This window comes from Muntiacus reevesi, chromosome 18 (genome assembly GCF_963930625.1).
Source record: "Muntiacus reevesi chromosome 18, mMunRee1.1, whole genome shotgun sequence".
Classification (NCBI taxonomy): domain Eukaryota; kingdom Metazoa; phylum Chordata; class Mammalia; order Artiodactyla; family Cervidae; genus Muntiacus; species Muntiacus reevesi.
In genome coordinates this window covers 33,945,897-33,962,360 of record NC_089266.1, presented here as the reverse complement: position 1 = coordinate 33,962,360, position 16,464 = coordinate 33,945,897, and the positions used below count along the sequence as shown (strand labels likewise).

Genomic DNA, 16,464 nt, shown 5'->3' with positions numbered 1-16,464 from the left:
ATGGTCTCTTTCGTGGCTTTGAGAAATGTCTGAATTGTTTGTGCTTTGCAAAGATAACCTATGTGATGGGAAAAAAATAAGGGAGAGACCTAGAAGAAACCAAGTCTGGCCCTAGATCCTTGAAAAGTGGTGTTAGGTATAGACACACACGCTCAAGGCCATACTGGATAGTCTGGGGTGAGGTCAAGGAGAAAAAGCAATGGGTGAGCTGCAGGGTACAGGCATAGTTACTACTGTCTCTGTCAGTCGTCTGGGTATTCAGTCAGAGAGAGAGCTGTGCTTCATGTGAGGGCAGCTTGATCTCAGTAAGGAAGTAACTATCAGGGACTTCCCTGATGGTCCACTGGCTAAGACTCCACACTCCCAATTCAGGGGGCCTGGGTTCAATCCCTGCTCAGGGAACCAGTTCCTGCATGCCACAACTAAGACCTAGCGCAGCCAAATAAATAAAGCAGCTACCAGGAAGGGCGGCTCTGTGGCTTATTCTGATTCCTGGCCACCTCCTGCATCAGCACTGAGCATTTCTTATGACCAAATCACCTCGCAGGTGCCTCACTAATGACTAGAGTGAGCAGTGGAATTAACTGTATTAATGGTAATACAAAGGACAACCTCAGCCCCCACAAAACCTGGGATGTTTCTCCTCTGAATCACTTTGCATCCTGTAAGGTGTTAATAAGAACATAAGGAAAAGAAAAAAAAAGTCCCATTCAAAAGAACTAATCTATATTTGAAGGAACCCAGGAGGTATGTGGTTCGAATGCTGGTCATCTTTTAAGGGTGGGGACTTATCACTTAGCCTTCTCTTGCTCCTCAGTGGACACGAGAATCCAAACCCACAACATCCATTCACTTAACGGATACATTTGGAAAACTGAGATTGGAATCCTATATGAGAACGGTCACTGATACCTGAATGTGTGCTTGCATTTTCTTCTTTTCATTTTGGAGGATTTGGTTTCTTTCTTCTTCTTCTTCTACCCTAGACTCCAAGTCGTGGAGAATCTCTTCTAATTCCTGCTTCTTAGCAGCAAGTCTGGCCCTCATCTCCTCTGCTTCGGCAAAGAGCTCAGTCTCTGCCTGCAGCTGCTCTGCCAGGATATTCTTCTCCTCCAGCAGCTGCAATCACAACAAAGTGCCCACTGCTGTGACTGGCTGGTTAGCATGAGGGACGGTCACTGGGAGGGACTGCAGTGGTCAGGGCACATCACCAAAGAAACCAAGGTTAAACATACGTAACATCACGGACAATACTTTCAAAATATGTCTTCAGCTCAAGCAAAATAAGCTGAATGAAAACATTCTGGGTTGTTTTTGTTGTCTTAAGTTATCCTGAATAATACACATTAAGTTCATGATATTTTAAGAACTCCTGTTCTTACTATTAAGGTAATTCACAATACAGCCAAGGAATTGGAGGGAAATACTATGCAAATGCTATCAAGTTAGCACAAAGACAGTGGCTGTATATATATACATATATATATATATATATATATACACACACACACACATACATATATATATTCTGGTCTCTACTGTTAAAGTTTTTGGCCCTGAACACATCAGTCCTGTCATTTCAACCACAAACAATTCTCAAGTCTCTGCTCTGTCCATGAAGCACAGTTCCTAAGAACAGGATGTGGACTCATGACCACTGTGGCTGGAGAAGAGGCAGGTGGGGGCCTTGAACGATCTCATCCTTTTACTTTTTTCTGTTTCCCTCATGAGCCACAGAAGGTGACAATACCGGGAGGAGTCTCACAGGTGTTAAAAACACACCTGAGAGCAAGTGTGATCACCTGTGTGTCAAAGAGTGACAGAGGCAAACATGCAGGTCAAGCTGATTCCCATGTACAGAAATCCCAATGCCTGGCCTGGGGTATCTGCTACCTCTATGTTCAAACGGCTGTGCTTTGGGAAGGAGTGGAAAATACACATGAAGTAAGACGCTGTTTACTGATAATCCCTGGGTGGTTCCGCCCGTGGGAACGAGTACCGTCACTCAGGGCCACGTGGGAGCTGGTCAGCTCTACCTGTTGGTGCTTCCTCTCCATCTCCTCCAGCTCCCCTTCCACCTTCGTCTGCTTCTCCTTCACCTTCAGCAGCTCTTCATCTTTGGCCTGGAGCTCCTCCTCTTGGCGAGTGACTTGTAGGAGTGGTTTCACCTAGGACAGCATTGTACACCCAATGTTGCATCCCCGCTACCCCCCGGGGCTCCTCCTGGCCCCACCTGCCGTCCGGGGAGCCAGGCGCCCACCTTGGTGAAGACGCGCCACCACTGCCAGTGCCGCAGCTTCAGGTACGCGGCACAGTTGCGCTGCAGCACCTTCAGGGCACTCAGCTGCTGCTGCTTCTTGGCGAAGGCCCTGAAGAAGAGGAGGGAAAACTGGTTCAAGAAACCCTGTTTGTGTTTTTGTCCTGCTTATTAACAACGACATTCACCTCTCCCAGCTCTGGAGGCTGAAGGCCAAGCCGTGGTCCCGGCAGATTCCCTGTGTGAGGACTCACTTCCTCACTGACAGCTGTCTTCTGTCATCTCACGTGGTGGAGGGACAAGGAAGCTCTCTGAGGTCTCACTCACAAGGGCACTAATCCCATTCATGAGGGCCCTACCTTCATGCGCTAATCACCCCTAAGCCCCACGCACACCCCCCCCCAAAACACTATCTCTCTGGGGAATAGATTGCAACCTAGGAATTTGAGGGACATATCCAGTCTATGGCAAATAAGAGAGAACTGTGTTAGACAGCTGTTGTCATGGAGACTTACTAGAGGCAAACGATCCAGGAGGGCTGGGCTGGCGGTCAGGGATGTGATCACATCCCCGGTGGATCACTGGCCTGCTCAGCCGACCTCGGCATGTGTCACAGGACCTGGCACTTGGTTCACACATGTGGTCCAAAACATCCCCTGCCAACTACCTCCATATGCACACCTGTGTCCGTGTCGGCCTGAACAAGACTCTACATCCCCTTCCCTGTGCCGTGTTCATCACTCCTCCGTTACTCTTTGTTTTTTGGATCTGTCACAGGAGAAACATTCCTCTCTCTAAGGTACTCTTTCTCTTCCCTCCTGGAGGTCATCACGTTGATGCCTCTCATTCACGGGCAAAGGCTCAGAGAAGCCTTTGTGGAGGAACTGGACTGAGCAGGACCCGACCTGCACGGTCTCTCTCAGCCCACTGTTTATGTCCTTACTTAGGATGTGTTATCTGCTTACTTGACTCTCAGACCCAGAGGACAGGGACCTGACGTCTCACGCGCCTTTGTATTATTTCTAGCACAAAACACATCTCAGCACAAGTACACACTTCAAGCATTTAGTTCATGATTTTCTACTCACTTTCTGGCTAAATAACCCCTGCAAACAGCCTGGAAGAAGATAATGATGTCGGTAATTTTTAAATCTCGTTCTTCCTCTAAATGTGCCAAGACTCCAGCTCTGAAAAATATCTTGCTCTGTCCAATTCTGTACAAGTTTGGGTCCAATTCTAAAGCTCGGATCTGAAAGAGAAAGTGTCTGCTTATTATTTTTGCTATAGGAAAGATTGTATCAACAGTCCTCGAATCAGAAAAATCCAGGCGAGCTCACCATTCGTTCGCAAGCCTGTTTGCCATCCATGAAACCCTTAGGGATAGCATTTGGAGTGAGGATCTCGTATCTGTAAGAAAAGCAGTCAAAAAGCCTTTTGTCAAAATCTGTGGAAATGTTAACCTACTAATGAGTTCTGCTTTCTCTAAGAGGCAATAATATGATGGGCAATTGTGTCAAATTAAGAGTAAACAACCAGCTGATGATCGGAGGTCTTCTACAGATCTAGTTTCTATTTCTTAAAAGAAGTGGCAATGTGAAAAATGCAGTGAATTCCCAGGTCAGAGACCATATTTAAGTAGTTGTGGCAGAGAAGAATCAAAAACATGGTGACGAGAAAACCTTTTGGTTTTGTTTTTCATTTCCTATAAAATGTCCACATCCTTAAGATGCAAGGAGAATCTGACTCTCTGCATATTCAGTCACTGTCAGCTTGTAGGCACTTACCAGATAACAGAAAACGTTGTGAGAGCAACATTCAGAGGCCTCTGTTTAGAACATGAGGAAGTATTAGGGTGACTCAGAACAGTGCGGGGCTGGGAGTACATACGCTCACTGACCTGCACATTCAAGGCCTAGGCATTTACTGTGTGTGGGTTATTCTCCAAGGAAGTGTTAGTACAAAGACATACTATATACGAGTATGTTGTCAATATTTATTTAGCTGCACTGGGTCTTAGTTGCGGTATGTGGATTCTCTTTCTTGCAGTACGTAGGATCTAGTTCCCTGATCTGGTATCGAACCCGAGTCCTCTGCATTGAGAGCATGGAGTCTTAGCCACTGGACTACCAGGGAAGTCCCAGTCTCAGACAATGGCTATATTAAAATATGAATCCTGGCTACATGAACAGTTTTCTGGAAGCCAGTTACTATGTTTCCTTTCCTCCTATCAATGAAAAGTGAAACTCTACCAGCCCATTTATCATACAGTGGGGCCATGATAAAGGTTTCCCTGAAAACCTGTAAGGACTGGAACAGATTTTCAACTGGTTTCTTTGAACAGCGGGAGGAAAGGCTACTCTTTGACCTACAGTCCTGTTGTATTTTATGGAACAACAAATGCCGTCATACTTGGAAACTTGATTTCCAGGAGAAAGAAGGCAAACCAGACTATTTAACAAAATTACATTAACAGACTCTTAAAATAACTGTACCCCATCATATGTTTTCATCCATTTCTACTGCACACTGATCTTCTCCCTCTTGTCTTTTTCTTAATTCTTCTTTTCTGATCTCTCCTATTCCTATTCTATTTTAGTAAAAGGACTGTAAGTACACACACATGGGCACACACAGCATGAAAAATACAAACCTACACACACACATACATACACACGAACAGATAAATTCATTGAAGACAGACAGAAACATCCCAAAATGCTTTCAGGAGTCACACTTGAGTATTCTTATTTACCTTTTACATATTTAAAACATTTCCTAAAAGGAACACACATTATTCATATATTAAAAAAAACAATTAAATTTATGTTTAAATCCTAGGTAAAACTGTCTGAATGAGTGAACTGTACATTCTCAGCTCTCAGTGTTTCCTCACAACTGCTCAGCACCCCGAGGCAGGACCTGTCTGTGCTGCACCCACAGAAATTATCGGCACCCTGACTCTCTGCAAAGCAGCAGTCGATATTCCTGACCGACAAGAAAGGTAATGATGACGATGACCCCTTTCCTTGGTGAAAAGAAAACAGAGACTCTCCAGGGAACAAGGAAAAGTCTTTCCTCATCATCACACTGTTGGATATTCAGGTAAGCACAGGTCAAGGTGAGCAATACCTCTGTCTGAATTCCTGGAAAACGATCCGGTTGGGGAACCCCTGGCGGCAGATGCGGATCCCTTCCAGGACGCCATTGCAGCGGAGCTGATCCAGCACCAGGTGTGGGTCCAGTTTCCCAGCCTAATCAAGCAGACGACAGTTTTAGAGCCTCGTCTCTGTGAGCTGGCCCAGAACCATCTCCAGTGGCAGCACCTGCTCTGAAACACATACCCGCTTCTCATGATTCGGGATGATGCAGCGCACAAAGTTGGGGTTGGTGTTCCGGAGCGTCGCCATCAGCTTGGTGAGCGATTCTTTGTAGAGCTGCCCGACAGTGCGGAACATGCCCTTCTTGGTTTTATAAGCGGAGCCGAAAGCCGTCTCCGTCATCCCCGTGACCTGATCCAGACCCACGATCCGGTCCACTGGTGGAAATAAGAGAGACAAGGGAAAAGAAGTCAGACCTAACTCTTTAGCAGGGAAAGAAAAGACAGAGTGAAAGTGCGGCAGCACAAGCTTTGTGGGACAAATGATAGGAGATGCCATAGAGATAAGGCAGTCAGCATATTTAGACACTGCACAAGCCGTGAACTAACAGCCACACACTTCCAGGGGGGATACGGTAGTGCTTCGTACCACATACCAGCAGGTGCCTTCCGCTGCGCTAGTGTCAGGAACTCACTGTCTCTGATAACATTTGCCTGTTACATATACAATTATTTGGTAAATGAAAGGTCATTGGCTGGCATTGCTAATACAAACTGACACTGTAAATCTCAAAATAGGAAATGGCTTCTAAAAACTGTACATTAAGACTTATGACTGTACAAAGCAAATCCACTGAGTGAGTGTGCTCCAATTAAGGGGCCAGAGTCATTTGTTATTGGTTGTTTGACTGCCAATGAGAAAAGCCAACAAACGCAGGAAGGTTACAGCAAATCAGCTCAGATTTTCAGGGATGAATAAGGTTCAGCTCTCTCTTCAAAGCACCAAGACATGCATGAATGGGCCAGAATGCAACATCAGAAGGCTCTTCTGGAAACAATCAGTGCCTGAGCTGAGTTCAATGAGGGCTAGACCACTCAGACACGATGCTCTTATGAAAGCAGCTGTCAAGTGTCCACTGTCCACGTAGACCCACTGTTTCAAGTGATAGGCTCACATGCAAGAGCCTGGCAAGTGGACCAGCTGCCGGCCAAATGCTTGGTGCCTGATATGCTCTCATTTAAAAACATCTAATGAAAGAATGAAACACTCAACTGAAATACTATTTTGAAAAGAAATCAAAATATCAGTTGCACTAGCCTCATCATCACTCTCTTCGACCCTGTCGGTCCCGTTTCTTTCATATGTTCTCCAGGGCAGAGAGCATGCAGGGACCTGGTACCACGTAAAGTGTGCCCAAGTCATGCAGGCCTGCTGTGGAAGGCGCAGGAAGGGTGGATGGTACCTGCACATGCCGGGACGACAAATGTGTGTGACCTGCCTACTTTGTCTCCTCAGAGCCGAGCCTCTCTCTAGGGCGGTTCCCACACATGCCACTTACTCCTCATCCTTCCTCTTCTCTCTGTGCAACCAACTGGCTTCCAGGCCTCCCTCCTTCCCAGCCTTATACAACTCTGGTCCAGGGCTTATCTCACTTGACCCTGGTCCATGTAAAACCCCTGCTGACCATCACAGTAGCATTCTAGAAAGTCTCATACCTGGCTTCTTTGTGAACTGTGAATCCCACCATTTCCTAGCCCTCTACCCACCTCTCTAACTACTACACTCTCCCTGATGACCTGACTGCTGCTTTTTTCTGTATCTCACAATGCTCACTAGGGGCCCAAACTCAGCTCACCTGAAATCCTTTCTAAACTAAGGCAGGACACAAGTGCACTTGACCTTCTGCCTTCCTCAAGCCTCAGTCTCCTCCTGGGCATCTCATTTATGCCTTGAACTCCTGTACCTGACTACCCAGCACCAGTCACCAAACACCTATACTCTCAAGTCTAACAGGTCACAAAGCGCCTCGCAACATCTGTTTTTCCTCAGTATCACCTCCCTCTAACCTAGCACCCTGCTTGATACACATATGTTAGCAAATAAATGCAGTACAAATTAAATGCTTTCAGACTATAACTAGTGAGAAATGCATCAAAAGAAAAGAACAAGATGCTATAAAGGATGGGCGGTTAGAGATCTCCTTAGGAAATTACGTTTAATGCCTGAAGAGTAAGGATGAACCGGTGGAGAGACCATTGCATGCAGGCAGTGAGAACAGCAGGTGTGAAGGACCAGGGGCAGGAGGAAGTGGAAGAAACTGGTGCCAGTGAGGCATCAGGAGCGAGGAGGTGAGGACACGCCCATGGTAAGAGGATGGACTGGGAAGGGGTCAGCAAGATGACAGGGACCCATATCGAAGTCCAGGTTCTAAGAGACAGGATGGTAGCCTGAATTTGTGAGATCATGGAGGATATGGAAGAGGAAGAGGATTCCAGTCGTACTTTGGTGGGAGAACTGACTTGTTCTTAGGATGAACCTGACATGGAGAATCAGGCAGAGGGCCAGGGCAAGAATTCCTGGGATCTGGGCTTAAGCAGATGAGTGGCTGGTAGTACCATGGGAAAGATGATGAGAGAAAGGGGTTCTGTGGGAGGGGAGACGGACCCAAGCTCTAGGTAAGCCCGTGAGACACTGAGGCGGAGATGTTGAGTGGACAGCAGAACACTGCCATCTGCTAAGCAAGCAGATCTGAGGGAGAGAAGGCAGGTTTGGGAGGTGCTGATTTGCAGGTAGGGTTTAAAGTTACAGGGCTGGATGAGCCCCTTAAAGGGTGAATGAACAGAGATAGGGGTGCAGGGCAAGCCCCAAAGGGTCAGAGCAAGGAGCAGCTGGTGAAGAGGGAGGAGAAGGGGCTGGCAGAGAGGGGAGCTGAGGTCAAAGTCCTGAACTGAAGCAGATGCTCCCTGTCTCTCCTTCTGGGCACATGTGGACACTGGTGACTCTGGTCAGAAACCCAGAGCCAGCGTCAACACCCCTCCCATGTCCAACCTCTGATTTACTGGAACCTCAAGACAGACTACCAGAGTCTTCACCCTGGTCTGTGTGACGACACCCTTCCTGGCTCCTTCCTCCCGTTTCATCCTCCCACCCCTGCAGCCACACTGTGCTTTCCACTCATACCTTTAGTTCCAGTGTCATGATTAACAGATATTTCTAAAACTAAACAAGCTACTTGTTCCTAGACTTAAAATCCTATTTCTCCTACAGCCTGTAGGATATGGTCCAAGTAGCCCCAGTGGGAGAGTGCAAGGATGAAGAACTCCACCCAGACAAACTCCTGCCAGCCACAAGCTGTGTGATCTTGGGTCAAGTCACCCAGCTTCTCCAAGCCTCAGTTTGTTTCTCTGTGCAATGGAGCCAAGGAACCCCGCCCCCACGCAGGGGTTCCCAGCAAACTCGTAACGTTTCCCAGCAAAATTTTAAGTCTCCATTCCTCTCCTGCCACCTCTTTTTAGGCTCCAACATCCATCTGCCTCCAGACTAAACAGGCCACTCCCTCCTCTAACCTTCCAATCAGACCCCATGCTCTGGGACAAACCTTCCACTCTGCTTCATGGATATTTCCTCTGGACCGAGCTTCTGGGGACGTCTCTCCAGCACTAAACACACAAGAGGTCCTGAGAGCTGATCCCCAGTGTCCCTGGGCCCCTCTGATCACCAGCTCAGACAGCTTCTTCTGCCTGCCCCACCACCCGATGTTGGCCTGAGCAGGGTCCCTGGTGCACAGTAATTTTTTTAAACAAATATCCACAGGAACAAGTCATGCCCACAATAAGAGAAGGAGCACCACGTGGACTCTGGCGATTCAGCCGCACTGGTCTGCAGGAACCCACAATGCAGTCCCAAGGAAGGGCTGTTTTTTTTGTTGTTTAAAAAAAAAAAAAAAAAAAAAGAACCTGATTTTCAAATTTAACTCTAATAAGGTTAAGTCCAAGCTAAATACTCAACAGTTTTAAAAAATTAATGCTTTAGACTTTCAGCTTTTTTTAAATTGAAAAACATAAATTTGGGGTTAGTTTCTACCACTGAGCAAAATTATCTTGTATGTAAAACAGAAACACTGTGGGAACTTCATTAAATTATCAGGGCCCCATTACTCATACAATTTAACTGAAAAAACCGAGACCAAGAAAAACCTCTATTTAAAAAAATATTTTCTTGTTGAAAATGGTTACAGCAGCAATCAGAGCAGCAAAATTATTTTGTAGGTAAAACAGAAACACTGTGGGAACTTCATTAAATAATCAGGGCCCCATTCTCATACAGTTTAACTAAAAAAACTGAGACCAAGAAAAACCTCTATTTAAAAAAATATTTTCTTGTTGAAAATGGTTACAGCAGCAATCAGGAAAATGCAGACAAGATCCTAGCAGTTCCCAGAGAAGAGCAGCACTGCTTCTCCTAAGGCCTAGTATCACTGCTAAAACCTCAAAGTGCCTCATAGCCCCAGCCCAGGGCTTCAAGGTAAAGAGTGGCTTTGTTTCTCCTCCTGCTCTTCTATCTGAGGGGCCAGGCAAGGCCGGTGAGGGTGCTGGTGAGCACTGAAATTCATTATTTGGTTGCCCGGTAGCCTGTAAAAAGTTCAAAGTATTTCATATCAACACTTAATTTATTAACAAACTCCACATGGACAGTCAGAAATGAGATGAGCTCCACAGACCTGGGACCTGTAAGGGTACACACATAGTTTAAGAGAAAAAAATGCAGCTGTAATCACCCATCTCAAAAAACTGCCATCAATAGTTTTACATAAGGAATGGCATCGTGCAAGGCCAGAATGCTTAACTGGCTCTTCTTCTAGCTGACAGTCTCAGGAGACAGATGTTTGTGTTCTTTAAATCAGTACATGGGACAAAATACTAGTGATCTAATATCATTTGACACAGTTAAGCAGTTCTTCAGACATTCTCTCTAGTTAATAGAGCTGAAAATCAAAAAGTGGCGTAGAAACCTATCTTAAGGTTAACTTTAACACCCAGCCTTGATGAGTAGGAACTATATCTCACACTTTTACCCAAGAGAGGCCTTCAGCGCTCATTCACACAGACTAAGACAGTTCTACTGTAAGGTACACTAAAGCATTACTAAGTTAAGATTCTGAGGGACTTGCCTGCTGGTCCAGTGATTAAAACTCCACGATTCCACTGCAGGGGGCACGGGTTCAATCCCTGGTTGGGGAAATAAGATCCCACATGCCATGCAGCACGGCCCCAAAAAAGGGTTCTGAAACAAACATTTAAGTACTGTGCATTTCCAGAAACAATCTTAACATTGAACAGACTATCTCCAGTGTACCCCCTATTATATAGTAGTAACAAATTTACAATGGCTACCTTACTGGGTTGAGAACCAACCTCTTAAATGTTCTAGAGTATTTGGGAAGTTCTAGAAGAATCCCAGGAAGCCTGGAGGTTGACAGGGAGCGTGTGATTTAAGGAGAATGCAACCCTGCTTCTCCCAAGCACCAGTGTTAAGCTGACCTTGAATCTGTCTCCTTTACTGTCCCATCTGTACTTCCTGTCCCTGCAGAAGCCAGTCTGGGCACAGGGAGCCCCTCTCCTGCCACAGTGTCTCCTGCATGGCTGCTCCTGCTGACGGTCCTCACTACCCCGTAAAGGAGGTGGTAGGTGTCAACCAGCGTCAGGGCAGACTACACACAACTGTCCCCTGACACAGTGAGGATCAAGACCAAAGCCATGGACAGCAGCCCCTGTCATCATAGGCCCTTTTAGTTTAAAAACCCCGCCTACAACTCTGAGGGTTAGGAAACTGCTTAGCTAATTCATTGCATCCTCCATTACCAGTTTATCCCAGGAGTCTAGACTTTCAAATTATTTGGAAGAAAATACAGACCTTCAGTTTACAGCAGAAACTTGCAAGACCTCCTTATTCTGCCTCCAGGAATTCTGTTCCATTCTCCCCTGTGCTTGTTTTTTGATGGTTTTGGAAACTTCTCTTTACCCATCTCTCATTCTTAACCTCAGAGGCCTGCATGTTCTTCCGGTGTGGTTTTCCTAATGTCCTGACTGTGCTCAGAGCACAGGGCCCCTGGGAGCCACGTGTTCTCTCATTCAGAGGTGCCTAACGACTCAGTGTGCCAAAGGCCATCATGATTTCATCCCTAGGATCCCTCTCATCCATCGTCTCCCGAGAAATCACTGAAAATACTAATGCCTGTGTTTTCACTGAAAGCCTGTTACCCCTCCTTGGGCTTTGATTCTATAAGCAGATGTTGAGGAGAAGAACATTTTTGCTGTAGAAATACTACACACAACTTCAAGACCACATGGAGTCATGGTGGATGGAAGGCTCATCAGGAGGAGAGACTGAGACCCTGATACTCAGGTCAGCGAAGCAACTCAACCAGGGGCCACCTCCCAAGAGACGGACCAGGCACGTTTCCAGTTACGAGGCCAGCAGAGGGGGAGGGGTGAGCTGGCCTCCTGTGGGAATGCTGTCATCCAGGGTAGTCACGGGCCGATCCTACAGGTACGGAAATCACCTGGTCCGCAGACACCAAAGATCACAGCCCCACAGGAAAGAGCCTCTGTGCTGCGGGAGAGGGAAAGGCCGTAGTCGGGGGCTGGGTGAGGCTGCTGCACCCACTCGCCCACCCAGCCCCTCCCTCCATGACTTCATGGTGTGCCCGCTTGGTGCCAGGAGCAGGGGAGTGACAGTGGGCAACAAGGGCCCGCAGGCTGGAAGTCTCTTAAATAACTAGAAACCCAAGAGATAGAGGAATGAATTTAAAGAGGGCACTCTGCTTTCGGAGCAAGTCCAAAAGTTCAAGCACTGACCTTTTATTAAAGCACATGTCCCAAGCATCAAACCAACTCCTGACTCCCTCTTCACTTCCTCAGCTCCATCAGTACCAGCTCCCACCCACCTGCCCCACCCCCAAAGGCCAAAGATGACCAACTGTGAAGATGTCTCCTGTAGAACAGTCATCCCAGCTCACGGAGCCATCTCTGGCATCATCTATCCCTCCCTCCCACACCCTCACTTGCAACCTGTTTTTTCACAGTAGGTGATCTAGAACTGACAGCAGGAATCTTGGGTTAAAATGGGCATGTTTGTTTTAACATATTTTTAAAAACCTTTTGAGATGGATTTGGATCTCAGCATTATGTTCCAAAATCATAAAGGAAATTTTAAAATAGGAATTTGACTTTATCTCTGAATTTTCACTTGACAGTTTCACTAAACAAGTTAAAGGTTACATGGTCTTCATTTATTTAGCCTTTGCCATGTTTAGGCTGTATTCTTTCTCTCTATTCATTTATTTTTAAAGTACAGTTGATCTATAGGTTGGGCTGTATTTTAAACAGGGCTATGGACTCACACCTTCAGGTCCAAATGTCTAAGGCTCAATTTCAGGTTCAAGGTACAGGTTCTAACACTCCACTCAATGTGCATAAATCAAGCCTTGTATTGACAGGTAGTACCTGGTCAGTTCAAAAGAAAAAGCCAAGTAGCCAGATATGCACATCGATTCCAATTAAAAGTCATAATGATGAGACCAACATACATGAGATAATTATGCAATTATTTGTTCACAAAATGTTAATGACTTGAAAAAGAAAAAACAAAAAATTCCTCCTTGGAGTTCCTTAGAGTTGAAAATCTAAAGGTAACTCAAAGACAAGGGACATATTATTTGGCAGATCAAGTCCTAACAATTCCCTCAGAGGACTGGGTATCAGATGGCACTCCTGGAAAAGGGGGGTACAGACCTTTTGCTATGCGGTGCTTTGGGCTACGCGTAAAATAAGAAGCGATGTGTAGGCAGTAGCGATTGAATTGTTTATGCGCTCAAACAGTTGCCTTTAAGGATAATAAAACTGAGCATGAAATGAAGGTTCATGCAGGTCTATGAGCAAAACAAAAACAGAAACCCAGAAACCACCCCCCTGCCCTCCCAGCCCCCCTGCCAGCCCCCCGAAAGTGTTTCCTCTGGGTTGAAACCCTTTGTGTCTGGAAGACCTACAGGCTTTATCCATTCACCTGGTGGCTCATGAAGACCAGAAACACTGTCATAGAAAGAAGCTCTCTGAATATTCTGAATCTCTAAAGCAGAGAAACAGCAAAAACAGGAGGACAGAAGGGCAGATACACAAACACTTCAGTTAGTGTGAGAGACATTTGACATCACAAGTCAACTTTGCAATCGGGCTACAGAAGTAGCTCGTCCAGGGCAGACCCCATGCAAACATTACTGTTTCAGAATTTGCACATCTGGACCAAGTTTTTTACAAGATAAATGAATATAACTGAACCACTCCCAGCTCCAGGTGTGAGCATTATATAACGTATCAAAGGCAAATGGTTACCCCCATGTAAATGCAGGATGAAATTTAAGAGCAATAAAGTACCATGTGCATTGTCTTTCATAATATTATCTTGCAAATTATTAACAAATCAGGACAAAACTATAGTAAATTAGATTACTCTGAAAAAGGTGGCATTTACTATCAAAAATACACTGCTGTGTAATTTTATTTCCAATTCAGATTTTGGAAATATAATTTACTTCAAATACAAATAGTAACTACCATTATGGAAAACCAAATTCTGTTGTATAAAATGTTAAAGTAACAGTCAAATAATAACTAGGATCATACTTATTGATCATACCGTTACTCATGAAAATATCTCAGGAGGCACATTTATAGGAAAATGTAATTTTTAGATCTTCCCCCCCTGTATGTTAGCCCCTAGAAGTAGTAAGAAATCATGTGTAGCTGCTAAGAGATCCCACGACATCTTTTAGCAAAAAGGTGGGCATTATGAGTCTCTAGGGCAGGGCTGCCACCAATAAATCTGAATTCTCCTGGTCTGGCCTGGAGAAAACTCTGACACAAAGTCTATTTTAACATGAGTGTTTTATACTCAAGCTATTGCATCTTTGCAGGCAAACTACACTCACAGATATCCTCAAACATTCAGTCAACTTGTCATTTTCTGCTTTTGTACTGACATGGTTATGAAAATATGCAACTATTTTTACATGTTTTTTCCAGGACTATTTTCTTTCCAGAAGCTCTTCTTCTCCCAAGACATCCCTACACCTAGCATGAACAAGATGAATTCTCCACCCTACGACCCTTTTCAAACTCCTGGGCCTGCCACTGACCTCACACATCAAACACGCAGTCCTTGAAATCGGGGAAGCCTGGCATCTGGCTCTGCTTGCCCCCCCCCCAATGATGGGTCACCTCTGGGAACCTGTCCCTCGGATTACACCAAGTGACTGCACACCTGAGCTGATGGATGGCAGGACTTCCCGCCAAGAGCAGCAAACACGCAAGATGACTCTGGAGCAGACACTGGCACAGCCAGGTCACCTCAGGGTAGGATTCCACTTGGCCCGTTCAGACCAAAGTGGCGACATGTGCTCCCAAGCTGCCTGTGGAGAAAGGTGAGGCCCCGGGAGAGTAGTGCAAACAGCTGAGGACAGCTGGACAGGGCTCAGGCCAGGGCAGGAGGGCCCTGCAGGACTCACGCCTTTCCTCTCAGAGTTTCTGTCATCAAGTGAATAACCTCTCTATAGCTCATTTGGGAAAGCATAAACAGGCAGGTGAAGGCTCTCCAGACAGGGTTCTCCCTGTACCTGTGACATGGATACACGTCGTGTCATCACAGCAACTGCAGCCTCCCTCCAACCTCCCTCACCAGATCTCTCATTCCTGAAACTTCTGACTTGGTGCAGACAAAGGCCCTTCCGTACCTGGACGGGGAGGGTGGGGGACTGAGGAGGAGCTGGGAAGGAGGAAGCCAAGGCAGAGGCCCCTCTGTCCTGCTTCTGCTTCTGAGTGTGTCCTGGGAGAGCCCTGGGCAGGCACAGAACAATTCTTTCATGGTTCTGGGATCCGCCTGACTGTGGATGATCCTGGAACTTAGAGTGAGGCTGGACGAGTGAACGGGTCAGGGACTCAGCAGGTGATTCCCACCACACTGCTTCTGGTCAAGCCCAGGACCTCTTGCCATGACTCCCCAAACACCTGCTTCTCTTCTCATTCAAAATGAAGAGAGAAAACCCATTTTTGAGACTTAAAGGTAGATCACTAGCTTCCTCTGTTCCTTATTTCCTAGGCTTTTCGTCCATGCCCACTGCTTTTGTCCTCGGTCACCTTGCCCTGAGCTCCCTGCTTCTGGGGTCCTTCACCCCAATCCATCTGACAAGCCACTGCCCACTTTGTTTCTTTAAGTTCACACTGTGTTCCTACCCTGGCTACAAGCCTACTGATGCCGTTTAGTTCATTAAGGCAAATCCAAAATCCAGCCACCTGTCACCATTCTCATCTGCAAAATTCGTTCCGCCTTCTGGTCCCAGCCCTGCCCTAAAGCCTCAATGGGCTTCTTACCCTCAGCTGGGATTTTCCACTTCCTCACTGTGATCATTCCTTCCACCAGCTCAACAACCCCTTTGCCCACGCAAACCTCACTTCTAAAAACGCCACCCACCCCAATATGAGTTCAGGTAAACTTTGTCACCCTCTGTGGTTAAGGACCGATCAGGATGTAAATGCTCACTAGTGATGCTGGGAGATTGCCCCGCCCTTGGCACATGCTCAGGAGACATTGGCTTTGTTTTTTCAACAAACTATTATTTTTCAAGGACAAGGAAGACTGCCTCCTCCTTCATGACATCTGACCTTAGCACCCTAGGAACAAGGCAGCCCCCCTCCACTGTGCATGTGACAATCATCTCAGGGGTCACCAACACTCAGCAGTCATCCACACATCTCACCCACTTAGCTCTGAGACCTGAGCGAAGCTGGGAGCAGGGTTGGGTATGGGGGCCCACACTGCCCAGGGCAGAACAACAATCCATTCCTGACTGAAGACTACATTCCTGATGAGCAGCGTCAGTCACTCTTGCCTCCCCTTCTTGGGATGTTTCCCACTGACCTGTGTGGTTTTCTTGTCCCTGTGGACCCAGTGGCCACCAGATCTCAGGGTCCCCTTTTCCATTCTAGACCCACATCTCAGACCCACTCTCATACTTCTCAGAGCACAGGGCCGAGAGTCCCGCTGCTGCATGGGCAC

At 46.5% G+C, this 16,464-nt stretch overlaps 1 protein-coding gene across 4 annotated transcripts in view; it reads right to left on the bottom strand.

Moving 5' to 3' along the window:
• MYH10 (myosin heavy chain 10) overlaps positions 1–16,464 on the bottom strand; it is a 152,723-nt gene that overhangs the window by 23,555 nt on the left and 112,704 nt on the right. For all 4 annotated transcript variants that reach the window (XM_065910010.1, XM_065910011.1, XM_065910008.1 and 1 more), the window contains exons 16-22: positions 5,599–5,792; positions 5,387–5,508; positions 3,595–3,664; positions 3,346–3,506; positions 2,261–2,369; positions 2,037–2,168; positions 913–1,119 (exon numbers count right to left, since the gene is read on the bottom strand). In XM_065910010.1, coding sequence (XP_065766082.1) covers positions 913–1,119; positions 2,037–2,168; positions 2,261–2,369; positions 3,346–3,506; positions 3,595–3,664; positions 5,387–5,508; positions 5,599–5,792 — 995 coding nt within the window. The remainder of the gene's footprint in view (positions 1–912; positions 1,120–2,036; positions 2,169–2,260; positions 2,370–3,345; positions 3,507–3,594; positions 3,665–5,386; positions 5,509–5,598; positions 5,793–16,464) is intronic.